This window comes from Sinocyclocheilus anshuiensis, unplaced genomic scaffold, assembly GCF_001515605.1.
Source record: "Sinocyclocheilus anshuiensis isolate Anshui unplaced genomic scaffold, SAMN03320099.WGS_v1.1 scaffold637, whole genome shotgun sequence".
Lineage (NCBI taxonomy): Eukaryota > Metazoa > Chordata > Actinopteri > Cypriniformes > Cyprinidae > Sinocyclocheilus > Sinocyclocheilus anshuiensis.
Window position 1 is genome coordinate 984031 of NW_015539816.1, and position 16018 is coordinate 1000048.

Here is a 16018-nt window from a genome sequence, read left to right on the forward strand (position 1 = left end):
GCTGTCATAAAACTGCAAGGCTGCATGGCTAGAAACTGCTGATCAACTGAATGCGCAAGTAGCAACTATATTAAAATGTATCTTAAAAAAATGTCATTAAATTTTGGGCACAATACATTAAATACAGTCGGTTGTAGCCTAGGCCTATATTTGTATTTATTTGATTTATTTAAGTTGCCTTTTCTGTATACTTTTATTTTTGGACTGATAATAAAGTCAACTAATTGTATGTGAGAGTGTCAGTGGTAATATCAATGCGTTCCTATTGGTCAGTGTTAGAGGAGCTCAGCTTAGCCTGACAGTTAGCCTGCCTCGGACCAGGTTAGTTTCCCAGCATAAGTTGCCTCAGTGACTGAGCTTGAGCTATGGTAAATTTGCTTTCTAAAACCAAATCAAGTGACAATAAGTCAGACTAACCGAAATAAGCCTGGCTTATTTGGTAAACTAGTTTTATGAAACAGCCCCCAGGTCTCCTGATGATGCATTTGCGAATGTGTTTGTTTATATTGTTTTCATTCATTGAAAAAATGTCTGGCAACCCTGCAGTCCCATGCGATTATAGCAGAAAATAAAAAAATAAAATACCTGTAGAAGAAATGTTACATCCCTTAAATCCAATAAATAAATTGTATCATACATGTGGCAGAGTATAGACAAAAAACATTTAGTAAGCCATACTCTGCCAGAGGCTTGTTTACTCCAACCGCACTCAATAATAATTTATTTTCTCTCTGTGCACAGATTAATGCGCTTTGCCTAACACTAAATAAGCATATTAGTTCTTCATTTGATCTTAATCAAAGAGACCTACAGGATCAATAGTAATGAGTGGAATGAATGCATGATGCACACTTAGATTATCATTTTGGAAACACCCACAAGCCTTTGATGTTGTTTTATGCACCAGTTTTGCATGCACAACTGGAAAAGAGCGATTGCCGCTGAGGAGGCAAGTGGATGATCTCCTTCAGACAAGCACACTCGGTGCTTGGAGAGAACCAGAATGACTTTCTTTTGAGGGACTGAAGTACCATTTACCTTTATCATTGTAGTCAAGAGTGTTTGATGGAAAAAATCCATCTTCTGTCAACTACTGTAAGTAATAATCGAGAACAACAACAACCCGTGGCTTGTGAGAAGGTCCAGAGAGGACTGTTCCCACACTGCTGCGTGTGAATCTAAATGAGAATCTAGCCGGTGGGTAATTGTTTCAACAAAGCAGAGGAATTATACTCATTCCAGGCGCTTGTCTTTACACATTACCCTCTATAACAAGAGCTATTTACTAGGATTCCTACCCAATTAGGACAAATAATTCTAGCAGAGCTGTTAGAGTACAGTGCGGTAACAGTCGAGACCATCCTCTGCCACGGATGAACACTCTATCAAACGTTGCTCTAAATGTCCATTATTGTCAATCAGGCCCACTGAGACAGAAGCATTAAAAGGGCTCCATTAGTGAGTGTGCACTTTTGCCAGCGTTATGCGCATGTGGAATAGTAGGATTAGTCATAGAGGCTGATGATTAATACCCAGCAGAGCTGGAATGTAATGAGCCATTAAGTCTGTTTCAGTGTCAGAGGGTTGAAGGGAAATGTACTAGGCTACTGCATGGAAGTCTCAGATCACAAGCCTGTACGAGTTTGTGTGTGTGTGCACCTTTGTCTTTTTGTCCATGTGTGTACTCTGATTGCACAAGGTAAATGGGCTTATACCAGGTAATAGCCGATAATTAGCTACCGGTGGAAAGCAAACCTATCAAACCAAACAGGTTTGGTTGATTGGTGTCTTCACATGTAAAACCGCTACCTAGTTCATCGGATCATTTGCTGAAATGAGAGAGTTGAATGTAAATCTATATCGCTCTAGGATTTAGTGTGAGGATTAGCATAAAGCAAATCAGTTGTTTTTAACACTTCATCTGCAGTAATAGTAAAATGAGTGTTGGTAATGATGATGCAATCTGCTATGCTAGTACTTACTGTAATTGCCGCTAATGTTGACTACATTAGTGGAATGAATCTGTTGAGTGGCCAGCAATTTTAGAAAGGTGTCATGACACTTGCCTTAGAAAAAAATGTGTATGCTAACACTGTTTCACTGTGAAACCATCACAAATCAATGTAAGATATAATTGTTAAAGTAAAATAAATAATTGTTTATTCTTGTGATGCCAAAGCTGAAGTCTTCAGTGTCACATGATCCTGTCATGATGCTGATTTGGTGTTTTAATTTGCCTTGCTGAATAAAAGTATTCATTTCTTTCAAAAAACCTTACTAAACTTTTAAATGTAGTGTACATATTTAAAAACAGATTTTTAGATTTCATGCAAAACAATGCTGTTTAATACATTTCATTGATCCTGTTAGTAGCTGTGATTCAAATTTCGAATAAATTACGCACATAAAGTAAGCAATGTGACAAGAATGCTCTTTAATAATCACTCAGTCTGTCAGTGTAGCTGTTTATACTGCACAATAAATATCTTATTTACACTGTGTTTACATCTTGTTGATTTATAGTGGAAACATTCTTTGCACGTTTTTGATAGAACGACAGTAGATCTAAATCAATGCTGTAACTGATACTTTCCATGATTAATTCATGACTAATTGTAATCTGGATCATTTTTCTGATTAATTGTGTTACCCTTGTAGTAACCGTCTGTGGTATCAAGTGTATTTAGAGCTCTATCTGTGTGGAAACTATGATTTTAGTAAGGGGTGTGTATGGAGATGATCACAGGTTGAGTGTTTTCTGTTGACGTAGCAGCGCAGGCGGCTTTATTCTGTCAGAAGCATTCTGCTCAACAGCAGAGAGTGGCCTTCAAACCGCCATGTCAGGCTTTCCTGCAGAGTGCAGGAGCACAGCTGCAAACCCATTCCACACGTAGCATGCACCTCTATCAGGACTGAATCTGAGCTGTTGTTTACTGATGTTAGCTGAGATATTTAAACTAGTTTAAAGGTTGACAGACATGGAAACACCCAGCTCTGCTTTGTTGGCATAGTGAAGCTGTAAAGAAGGCCTCTCATGGTTTTGTTTATTTTTAGGGTCTTCAATGAGTTCGCCTGAAATCTGAAGCCAAGTGAAGAATGTTTGAGTGCTAATTATAAGGACATTAGGTCAGTGTCCTTTATATCAGGAAAATTACTGCTTTGTTCAGAGTGGTCAAAAGCCAGAAAGACTGAAAGACATAAATAGACTAAGAAGTGCTTCAGTTAAAGATAAAATGTAATCATGTAGATACGAGATGCATTCTTCAGCACCTTAAAACTGAAGTATATAGTGATGTCTGACTTGTGAATTGAATTGTTCTTCTGCAACACAGCCTCATTGAAAAAAAAACCTACATAGCCTATACCCACACTTTTCCAAATTTCAAAAATATACCTACACATAGATACAATTCACTGTAGTGTAGGAAAAAACAACTACTTTTATTCCTTTTAACACAAAATATGACTGTAGGTGCAGATTAAGGACTTATTTTAGCATGGTTCTTTGCACAATACTGTATTATGACCTGAAAACACGTTTACCGTAGTATGTGATTTGTAAACTAATACATATTGACGTTTACGTCATCTCACAAGCAATTCCATATCTATGGGATTTCTGATGTAGTAAACTTGCTCGGCAGCTCACCTGGTACAGCTTTACACTTGCAATGCAGATCACATGAGTCCTGTGAAACATGAGTGACAACACTCGATAAATGAGATCAAAGACTTGTAGAAGCAAGCTAAAATGGCATTGTTTTGCATTTTTATTTCATGTTTGCTTTTGTTAAGTTTAGGTTTAGGCAGGGTAGAGTTTAGTATAGGTGGTATATTATTTTCAAATGCATTCAAATTGCATTTAACACTAATCAATGCAAGACCATTAAAACCATTGTCTGGTGAGCGCCACTTATCGGACATTTATTTTCCGAAGTGCCAAGATATGTACAACCAATGTAATAAGACACTGCCAGATTCACATTCTGTCCCAATTTGTTTTAGATAAAACTGAACACACGTTGAGCATGACTGACTAGACATTTCACTTTGAAAGTGTTGCAAAACATGCAAGAATATCATTTTGCAGAAATATTTTCACAGGTACGTTTCTCCAACAAGCTTGGGCTGTTATATTGAGTCGGATCTTTTGAGTGAATCAGCTGAAACGGTTCACCACACAATTCATTCACAACTCAGTCTGAAATCAGGTTCTCAAGTCAGCACAGATCTCAAGTTAAACACATAGTCCTGCTTTCCATCAGAACACTTTGAGGAGACAATTCAGTTTGAACATGTTGTTTATGCCAGTGATGAACCGAGTCTGCATTGCTTATTAAAAAGTTGGATGCACAATCATTTGTCTTTGTCTTGGGGGTATTCATCTCTGAAAGTGAGGCTTCATACTCAGTCTAGTCGACTGGTTTTAGATTAGTCTCAGTGCTCTGGTAGTCTTCCAGCCCCTGGAGCAGGCAAAAGTAGAACGCCGGCGACAGCTGTCAGAAACCCATCATGGAGCTCTGCTTTTGATGTGTGTGGGAGTGTTCCTCGCAAAACCAGTTAGCTGCCATGGTTAACAAGATTGAGAAAGGCCTGCAGAATCAAAGAAGAAAGGGAATGGAGAGAAAGAATGAGACGGAGCGCAAACCCCTTGCATCCCTCAGCAGTTCTAATCGGTAACACGGCCGAGAGTAGTCATTTGTGGTGAGTTTGTGCACATATGCTTTATCCTTTTGTGCACAAAATGCACACATATGAAAATCCCAGCATGGAAAGAAAGTACATTCCAATTTTGAAATAGTGTGTTTGGCATCTTATGAACCTTGTAACCACATCTGGAAACATTATTCTTGGAAGACAGGTCATTATCCACCAAAGGCAGCATAGAAAACATATTTAGAGTGAGGAAAGGAAACAAAATGAAAAACAATAATTGGAGTGACCAGTTGGACTGTTGCTGTAAATGTCTGGGAATGTAGGACACAAACTTGCGGTACAGTTCAGTCTAATCTCACATTTGGAATCAGTGTTTCCTGCACTACTTTTCAGCAGTGGCAATCCCCCGCTGCTGAGACATGACAAAAGAACTCATAATTTACCTGAGATGTGAATGTGCGTTTTGCAGTCTGTATTGAATGTGATGCAATAAAAAGACCATGTGCTGTGTTATAATGCAGAGAATACGTGTATTTAATGGTGCCGTCCTCATGGACTGTGCTGTCAACAACATGCAATGCAACCAGCGCATTCTGATTCAACAACAACAACTCTTATGAACCGGTTCTTTAATCGTGAATCAAAAACAAACTAAACTTCTTGCACTGAATGTTTCTGATTAGCAAAAAAGAACCAGTTCATAAGAATCATCATTTCATCAGAATTAGACTAAACCGCTTGTGCTGTATGTTTCCTGATGTACTGATTCTTATGAACTGCGTGGTTCTTTTTAGCAAAGAAAAAAGATAGAGCACAGTCAATAGCTATGTTTCCATCACCCTGTTTTTATGCGCATTTTGAAGTATCGCATGAGAAATAAGTGATGGATACACCAAATTTCGAATAAAAATCCCTTATTTTGCAAAAACGTTTTTTACGCTCGCTTGAGGTGGTTTTGACTTGTGCGAAAAAGGATTTATGTGAATAATAGGAGATGGAAATGCATTTGCCGAATAAATTCCTTCATGCCCATCAAAAAAGTCATGTGACTTTGCGCTATGGGATGGCAAAACCTGAGTAACCAGTGGACCGATCTCATTCCACAGCATCTGAAATGTTGTTATGGCCATTGTGAAATGCCAGAGCAAAGTCTGTCGTCAAAGTATTTCTGTATAATTGCCTCCCAGAACTGTTACATTCTGGCATCCACAAAAACAATGCAAGTAATTTATTATATATGAAAATTATTATATTCAGTGTCTTCTACTTTTTTAGTGATATATAGTGTCAGTTTATCAGGAAGTGACAATTTTGTTCTCTTTGGCTCATTGGATGGAAACAGTGCTTATTCGTAAATGTTTTATGCGATATTCCAGTTTGTGCATAAGATAAATTTCTAACTTTGGATGGAAACTTGGCTAATGTAACCTGATTCCCAAATTAATGGCTCTTATGCAGAGGCTCTTTGTGGCAGACAAATGCATTAAATAAACAAACTTAATAAAATTAACAATAACAAAAATGATTCTTTGCTTCATAAGGATGTGATTGGTGCTTTGCACAGATGCATTGCAGCCACTCTCTACCTATCTTTGTCTTTTGTTTTCTTCCTTTTCATGGTAACCACAGTGTCCCTCCCACACACATGCACATATACGCACGCACACTCACACACTGCAGTATAGGATCTCTGAACCCACATGCCGTGTGGTTTGATTTTCTCTGAGAGTACGTGAGAGAGATAAGAAAGAGAAAGAAAGAAAGACAGGGAGGCGTTGGGCCCACTGATTCCATTCTCTTGGTTGAGGAGTTTCCATTTGCACACACAGCCATTTCCAGTGACCAAGGACGACTTTCCGTTTTTACGTTTTAATTTGGGCAGCAGTAAACCGTCAGTGTTCGTCAAGGCTCACGGCTTCTACAGGCTCACTCTGATTGAAGGAGCCTTTCGACGGTAACCGCCACATGCAACCTGCTTCGAATGGAGTCCAGCTTTGAGGGCTTGTGTCCGTCTGCATCGTCTGTATGGAGTACACAAACTGCCTCTTTTGCCCAGTCAGGAGTTAAATCAAGATGACGAGGGTAAGAAATTTCAGGCCTGTGTCTCTGCGGGTCAGAGTTTGCCTAAGTGCAGTCAGTGGTGGTTGTGGGAGCAGGGAGGAGTGCTGGCTGCACAACCCTCACCACAGCGGGGCAGACAGGGGCAGCCCTGGCTTCGGGACGGATGGAAAGAGCAGCGTTGGCTGCCACTGGAGCGCTGTAGGAATTGTTTAGGTATGCACCGATCATTCCGCGAGCAGAAGTTGGCCCCGGACAACTTAAATAGCTCAGTGTGTTGTGGAAAAGACTCCTGGCAGAGACTGAAAGTAGAGATTGTGTAGTTTAAAAAGCAGTTTAAATCTGCCTGATTCAGAGCTTAAGCATCCTCTCTTTCTGTGTGTCTTTTCACACTGTGCTTAATCGTGGTTTATCAGCTTTTTAAACCCCAGGCTAAAGGCACTTTAACCCTGGGCAATGCAACATTCACACTTGTAATTTCTTTCGAATGCTTCTGACCATGTGCTGCAAATCTGTGCCACAAAGTACTATGGCTTTTTGGAAAAGGTAGCATGAATCTACCATGTTTTTTAACATGTACAATGGTACTACCTTTTTAACTTTAACCATGGTTCTTCCATATTTTTGAGCATGTACTGTGGTATTCTTGGAAGTACCTTGGAGTACCATGAATTTTAGTACCATGGTCTATATCAAAGCGTCTATATATTATATTATATTATATTACATTACATTACATAAATCAATTATTTAATATTATAACATAAAAAGTGTCCAAAAAAGGGTCACCATAATTTTGGTGCCAAATATAAACCAGTGTTATTTTGCTATTATTTACATTTATTCATATTTTGAATTAACTTTTATTTTTATATTTTCAGTGTATTTTTTGATGTGCTTTTGTAATTTTTAAAAATAACAACAACACTGATGTAAACCATGTAGAGTTATATTTTCGAGATGTTGTAGCATCAGACAATCAATCATAAACTACACAGTGCTTACCTTATTAATTATGCATGCGCTTTTCATCAAACCGTTACATACTATTTAGTTTCAACACCTGAGAAAAAAAAATTAAAATGTTGAATGGTGTGACAACACAAACAGTAGTACAAATATTGTAATTTTTTATTTATATAATGTTTTTTTATTATTATATATTGTATTTTTGTTTAGTAATATAGGTCATGTGCCCATGGCAAGCTGGATTCATCTGAAGTTATTGACCTTATACTAGAGTCTGAAGCAAGATAACCTAGGATTGCATTTGCCTAGTTTAGCATGTCCCTGTTTAACAATTTCAAGTGTGAAAAGCCCATCTCTCTTCCCGTTCTTTCTAAATGAATGGATTTGCCTGGCCTATTATACGTTCAGAGAACATATGCACACCTTGCCAATATTGCAAATAAAATTCCTTAAGAGGATCATAAGGTTATGCTTTATGCTGAGGTCTGCTCCTGACTCGTCATATTCAATCCGCACTTATTCAAATCAGCAGCAGGGCTGAATGCTAATTTGAGGTTAGTGATATTCACTTGGCAGCCAGAAGGCAGGCCATCCAGCGAGAATCCCTGATCAGATTAAACGTGTCGGAGTCATTGAGAGGAGCGATTGTCAAAGGGTTCTGATACAGGACGTGGAATACGGGGGAAGGACACAGAGTTGATCCAGAATCCAGAGACACTTAAGTCCCTAATCACACATGCACCGGTTGAGCCACTTTGATGGGTGAAATAAGGGGAAAGGAAAAGGAATAAGAGCTCAAGGTAATCTTTGTGACTGGATGTCTGAAGATCACATGCGCCAATATCTCTCTGTGCACCTCCTACGTAAGAACCGATAGCAGAGACCCCACTGTTTTGACAGCTAAATTACCTTCCCCAGCTAATCTACCACTGTGTGCGCACATAGGATCATTGTTTAAAGTGTGAATGCATACCTGCTTACATGGGGGTGTATGTTTAATGAGTGAGTGTGAATACTGCGACAGCAGCTGATCCCCGCTCTGGTCGTGTGGGAGGGTTTGGGGCTTTGTTTGTGCTGTTTTGCTTTGTGTGTGGTTGTGTGTTTACTTGCTGTAGGTGGCATCTTTGTGGAGGTGGTCACGGTGAGATTGATCAACCTTGTAGCCTGATGCAAAACAAAGTTGGAGTTTTTGTTGAAGTTTCTGTTGATTAGCATTTTTTAATGCATAGGTATCATGAACTAGCAATACATTACCATTTTATAGCATTTATTAATCTAGATTAATGTTAAGTTATATTTATATTTATTAAATATATATCATTTATTATTTAATGTCAGTGTTAATTCATAATACATTAATGTAACATTTCATGTTAGCTATTGTATTAGCGATTGTTAAAAATGTAAAAATATAAATAGATAATTCTAGAAAAATATTTTTATATATTTTTTTAATAATGTAAATAAATGTTCCTATAAATTCAAAAATATACCACCCATACAATTTGCATAATTGTACTAAAAAACGATATTGTTCAAAGATATTGTGTGCGTGTGGGTGTGTGTGTGTGTGTGTGTGTGTGTGTGTGTGAGAGAGAGAGAGAGAGAGATGCATATATACACACACAATTAAATGATTTGCATGTTTGTGCAAAACAGCAGGTCATTATATTATTAGTACATTATATTATTCACAGCATACCATATTGTAGTCTCATTTTATTTTATAAATCACACGTGTGGCCACTTCACTCCTTGTCCCATCTAGATTGCCGATATCATTTAGGATCATAATACAGTCTATTCTTAACTTAAGACTTAAAACTGGAAGTTTCTGTAATAAGGCCTCATTAGGGTAAAAAAAAAGATTCTGAGATTGTTAGTAGGTGCACAGATTGTGACTTACAAGCAAGATCAGAGAAGTGTTTGCAATGGAAACACAAGCACTTCCATTGTTATTAGAGTTTACTTCAGGAGCACACCTGTCTTTGATTTTATTGGCTTAAAAGACATATCAGATCAAATGATTGTTCTTGCTATTTCAATCATTTTGCAGTTGTCCTGTAACTCCTTTCCTCTCTAGCTAATTGTATTTCCTCTCCAAACTCAACTGTGCTTTCATTTGGGGTTTAGAGAGTTCATTTTGGACCAGGTTTGTGTTGCACTTCTGCTGTCACCTGGATGACATAAGTTGACCCGTCTATGTCTGTCTGTCTGTTTCTGCGCAGGGTGTGATCGGTATGTCCGTGGATGAGAAGTCTGAAGCTCCCATGTACGTGTATGAGTCAACGGTGCACTGTACCAACATCCTGCTGGGTCTGAATGAGCAGCGGAAGCAGGGCCTGCTCTGTGATGTGACCATGCTGGTGGAGGGGAAGGAGTTCCGCGCGCACAGGGCTGTCCTAGCAGCCTGCAGCGAGTACTTCCTACAGGGGTTCGTCACCCAAAGTGACAATGAACTGGTTCTCAGCATGCCAGAGGAGGTATGGATAAATACATTTTTATCATGCACATTAATGGTCCAATAAATTACTGAGAGGTTGCCAGGTCACTGGTGAATACACTACCATTCAAAAGTTTTGGGTCAGTTATATTTTTTAAGCAATATTTTTATTTAGCAAGGATGCTGTAAATTGATCAAAAGTGACAGAAAGAAATGTATAATGTAATGTTATATAACTAAGTTATTTTACAATATTACTGTTTTACTGTAATTTTACTGTATTTTTAATAAAGTCAATTAGACTTCTTTCAAAATACATTACAAAAACATTAAAAAATCTTACAGACCCCAAACTTTTAAATAATATTGTATGTTTTAGGTGGGCCTCACAACATAGCATTTGAAAGTATCGCTAGTAAAAAATTCCTGACATGGTTTTTCATGCATCACTTTTCCAGTATACTAACATCATGATGTACAGTAAAGCATGACTATAATCACCACTCATCACCTGTCTACCTAGCATATGGCAGCGGCCATTATTTTACTCATCTTTATGAGCAAAACCGTGTCTCTCTAACACACACTCATACACCTACATGAGCAGTAGTTTGTCTTCTCTCACAGCCCAAAATGCACATTTAATGAACTAGCATCTGTTGCATTAACCCTCCATCTCTGCTCTTCGGCTCATGGATCTAAAATTAAGATGCAAAGTTTCTCGAAAGCAAAGCATTAGCATAACAAATGGATGTATTTATTATGGTTTCTATTACGTAGCTGAGTAAGAACAGTGTGATTTTAATGAGACGTACTTGATTCATTTCCTCCTTTTAGACTGTCAAGTAGCAATTTAGTGTTTTAATGACATGTTTAAAGTTCATATCAACTGAACAAAAACAAGGCAGCGATTTCAATGAAAGTAAAGCTGGCAAGCTAGTAAGCATATAGCAAGCAATACACGCAGCTATTAGTGAACAAAGCAAAACTATGACGATTTTTTTTTCCTAATACTTAAACAAGACTCACTTGTGACAATTTCAGATTTGAAAATTGTCTGAAGTGACAAGCATTATTACTTGTTATTTTAGCACATTAATGGATTAGAGAATTGAATATTATATAGGGCAACAGTTGGGTTCTGGAAGTAAAAAATAAAATAAAATTAGCATAGGGAAATAGATTTTTAACAATAAATTAACAGACCTATACTATGTACTATGGCCTACGAGGTTGTTGAAGCCGCCCGTCCACATTGTTTCAATGTATTTTTTATTTAATCATCTTCAGCAGAGGAAATTGCTGGTGAAAAACTACATTTCCCATGGTTCTGCACTGAAATCTCCACCAATAAGAATTAAAGCAGTCAAATCATGCCAGAAGAACACTTTAGCATCTGCCAACTCCCATAAAACACTGTGAATTTCCCTATGGTCTTTGTAAGCATATTGCAATAGACGGAAATTACATGGTTTCATTTTATATGATTGCTACCTTCAAATCAATATGTTTTTATTATTTTTTTTAATAAATTAATAATTTTTTATTTGGTTATCATTATATTATAGTGGGATTATAGTTTTTAACCTCATTAAAACCATCTTTTTGTCCGATTTTTTGAATACATTTGTGCTTTAAATCAGAGTTTGTAATGTTGTGATTGATCTTATTGCTGATTGGTTTGGTTCTTGGCTTATAATAATTTCACAAAGACTTTTTTAAAAACCCTATGGGACAAATTAATGAGAAAAATACTACCGAAACAAAGGCTTCTGCACTCTTCCTCTAGGTGTGTTAAAGTACGATTATGATGTGAGTTTCAGTGGAACTGAACAATTAAAATCGTGGTCTAAGGGCATGCTAAGATTTTGTGGTTGCCGTACACATTATCACAGAAATGCACATAAACACACCCCTGCTTTCCAGGCTCTGGAGTGATTGAGTTTTCCACAGAGGTGTTAATGTGGCATAAGAACACCTCCAGTCAGGTATTCACACCTCCCGCTCATACATTCACTATCTTGTGAGCACGCACATGCACATCTTCAAGTGGGACACTTGTAACGCCTGGGAAGTGGGATATGACCAGTGATGTTATTGTTAACAATTAAAATATGTTTAATTGAAATACAGCTGAAATGAAACATGAATATGAAATTAAAAATTAAACTTAAAACTGAAATTATAATTAGAAATTTTGCGATGAAACTGAAATAAATAAGTTGGAAGTGCTAAAATTACTAAAACAGACATTTAAATACATTTAAAGATATATACAAATATTTTTTGAAAATAATAAAAATGACAACCGCACATAACAAAATTATTAAAACTTTAAAATTGAAATGAAGACTGAAAATATAAAATAGATGCTAATTTAAAATATTAATAAGTACTATAATAGAATATACACTGGTTATTGTTGAGAAGTATGTATTTATTACCCATACTATGCCAGTCGAAGAGTGTTGGCATTGCCTTTCTGTCATTGAGGAATGTTAAAAATAAGGAAGCGATGTGTTAACAGGTTTGTCTGTGCAGAATTGTGATTTAATATGATTTAAAAGAGTTGTAAAGACTTCCAACAAAATGGAACACTTCCTTCATTCACATCTTGCCTCCTTCATCAATTATTCATCAGTCTTTCACTCTGATAGTCTGGTGTGAGTGTGAACGAGGAGGGAATTACATCTTTCAAAGATAAAAAAAAAAAAAGAGTCTGAGGATTTGATAAAATGCCTATCATCACCTCAGATGTGACAGAAAATGTGTTGCTGTCTCTTACTATTAATAGCGGTAAATGTCACGCATATTCCAGATAAGTTTCATTTAAAGGCACAATATGTAATTTTCGCCGCTAGAGGGCGCGTATTCAAAATAAACAAATAGACAAATGTGTAATTTGTTGACGCCGTGACTGAGTGTGGAATCATGTGAGTTTTCGTCTTCATCCCCACAGCCGATGCAATCCGACGGGACTCGGGCAGAAATCATGTTCATGGATGAGCTAATGTCCATGTTTTCTACAAAACAAAACCGGAAATTGAGGGGTTATGACGTCTTTGGCAGGCGACACAATGACACTATGGACACGGTCCGTGTCACTAGTTAAAATTACTTATTTCTCTGGATTTAAACATTCTTCGAAACATTTGGGATAATGTAAGTACACAAGTCAGCAAAATATATAACACTGTTCTAGTGGTTTTTGGATATTTTAATAAAAAAATATTACATATTGTGCCCTTAATGCTTTTTTTTCAATAGCACAGAAAAATGAGGCGCATTTCATATTTCAGTTACAGAGCCTTCCGTGTTGTTTTGTAATATGATGAATGATTTGTTTTGTCATGTTGATTCAAAGTCTGCAGCTCTTGAAAGACTCAGGCGGTGTATCTGCTGTGCCGTAAGTGTGTGTAGACTTTGTGCTCTGTGTGTCGCACACATACGCAGCAGCATCCAGTGATTTCAGCTCAGCATTCAGGGTTTGCTGAACATCGCCCCCTATATGTCTCAAGAGGCAAGTGACGGTGGAGAAGAACGGGAGGGGGGGTTAAGCTGAGGTGGGGGTGTGCTGGTGGGGTGGTTGATGAAAAAAAATTCACTGCAGATGAAATGTGAAACAAAGAGCACCACCACCACCTCCTTCTCTTCCCCCCCCACATCCACCCCACCCCTCCCAGATGACCTTGTTATTGTTGAGTCGTGGGGACCGCATGGGGTTTGTGACATCATCTGTGTTAGCCAGGGAATGTTGAGCAGAGGGAGAGAGAGAGGTCCTTAATCGGCTCTTTGTTGGGAATCAGATCATGAAGAGAGACAGAAAAACAGCCTCCCCCTCAACCCCCTACGGAGAAGGAAGAAACCCTATATTAGACTACCAGGATTCCCATACCAAGATATCCATGACAAATTTACTGTCTGCAGTGTCTTTATACAAATAGATTTTCTTTAAAGCTTTTTAATGCCTAAAAAATAGAACTTGATATATAGGACGTTTTTTATGTCTTGAGTGTGATTATCAGGTTAATTTGGTTATTATGCCACTAGTGGATATTATTTGACTTTCATATTAAAGGTTTTGCTTTGATGATGATCTTGGATTCCCTCCAGCCACAGTCATTAAGAGAGAAAAGTGCATGTTAGATCAGTGCTTCTCAACAGCTTCTGCTCCTTTATAGATTTTATATTGGATAACTAATGGCAGCCAACAGAGAACTAAAATTGTTAATGTACAAAATTGACTGAATATTTTAAATGTATTAAAATGACTGAAGAAGGCTCAACAATATGCAAAAATATTAACATGATATAGACTCAGTAATTTACAACTCATTTGCCAGCCTAATGCATGGAATAAACACTGGGCCAAATATTTTCTTAATATTAATCATGTTACCAAGTGACAGATGAATTTGCACCAAAATACCATACAGTTTCTTCTTTTACAATAAATTATACTAGAAGCTTTTTCTCCCTTTTTATGTTGATAAGCCTATTTATTTTGCTATGCAAGCTTATTTGCATGAATTCCATACATGATTAGCTGCATTTTATTATTTGTTTTTAGATGTATGCAACCCATTTTGAAGTCACAACCACTATCTATCTATCCATCCATCCATCCATCCATCCATCCATCCAGAACACACATACACATTGCCTGGATTTTTGTAACTGTTGTCTGATTTTATTTCTGATTTGAAATATATTTGAAATGTAATCTTAAACACTTTCATTAATTTTGGTCTGCACTTGTATTGTATATTGTTGGTAAACTGCTAATTAACTGCATAAAAGAAATAACTGCCAAGGGGTGTTACCAAGATGGCTGCCAGGACTTTGGCTGCAATTCACCAGTTGAGGTCCGCTGCACTAGATGCACAGAAGGCTGCAAATTGGCCTTATTAACTGGCGCTTTAGGATTTGAGTGCTGTCAGCATCCAGTATGAATGGCCATCCGTCACATGATGAAACCGTGTGTAAGTGTTAGGTTTGTCAGTTTATATCTGACCCAGATATTTGCTTTCAGTTCGCTCTTCATCTGTATACACAGTTCAGCATAAAAAGTATTAAGTGTGACTAATTTTCATAGGAAGTTGATTCACCACTCTCTTCCTCTATTATATTCCTTAATCATATAATTTGCCATACCATTGTAACCTCTGCTGATTCAAGTGATTCTCTCTTCTGTATTATTCTGTGACACCCCCCAACGGCTCAAGATTTCATCCAAGTTTCTTCTGTCTGTTATCTTTTTTTCCTTCACAGCTACTGTTGTGACTCATGCATTACTTTTAAGAGTGGTCTTAAGGCTGTCATGTAATAAAACCATCATTCAGCGCTCTATACCATATGTGACCCTGGACCACAAAACCAGTCTTAAGTCGCTGGGGTATATTTGTAGCAATAGCCAAAAATACATTGTATGGGTCAAAATTATAGATTTTTCTTTTATGGCAAAAATCATTAGGACATGAAGTAAAGATCATGTTCCATAAAGATATTTTGTAAATTTCCTACTGTAAATATATTAAAACTTAATTTTTGATTAGTAATATGCATTGCTAAGAACTTCATTTGGACAACTTTAAAGGTGATTTTCCTCAATATTTTGATTTTTTTGCACCCTCAGATTCCAGATTTTCAAATAGTTGTATCTCGGCCAAATATTGTCCTATCCTAACAATTCATGCATCAATAGAAAGCTTATTTATTCAGCTTTGAGATGGTTTATATAAATTTCAATTTTAAAAAATTGACCCTTATGACTGGTTTTGTGGTTCAGGGTCACATATTAATACGTGATTCTGATTTGTCAATTGCGCCATCCAGCTGTCTGGTATTTTTTAATAGAGTGCAACAGTCAAGTTTTGGAAGTAAATATCTCAT

General features: G+C 37.3%; 1 protein-coding gene across 1 annotated transcript in view; it reads left to right on the plus strand.

The window, feature by feature from the left end:
* The first annotated feature begins 6683 nt into the window (after positions 1–6683).
* The window catches only part of bach2b (BTB and CNC homology 1, basic leucine zipper transcription factor 2b), a 32023-nt gene continuing 22688 nt past the window's right edge, over positions 6684–16018 (plus strand). Inside the window, exons 1-2 of the mRNA XM_016480007.1 lie at positions 6684–6738; positions 9912–10166. Coding sequence (XP_016335493.1) covers positions 6730–6738; positions 9912–10166 — 264 coding nt within the window. The 5' untranslated portion in view covers positions 6684–6729. The remainder of the gene's footprint in view (positions 6739–9911; positions 10167–16018) is intronic.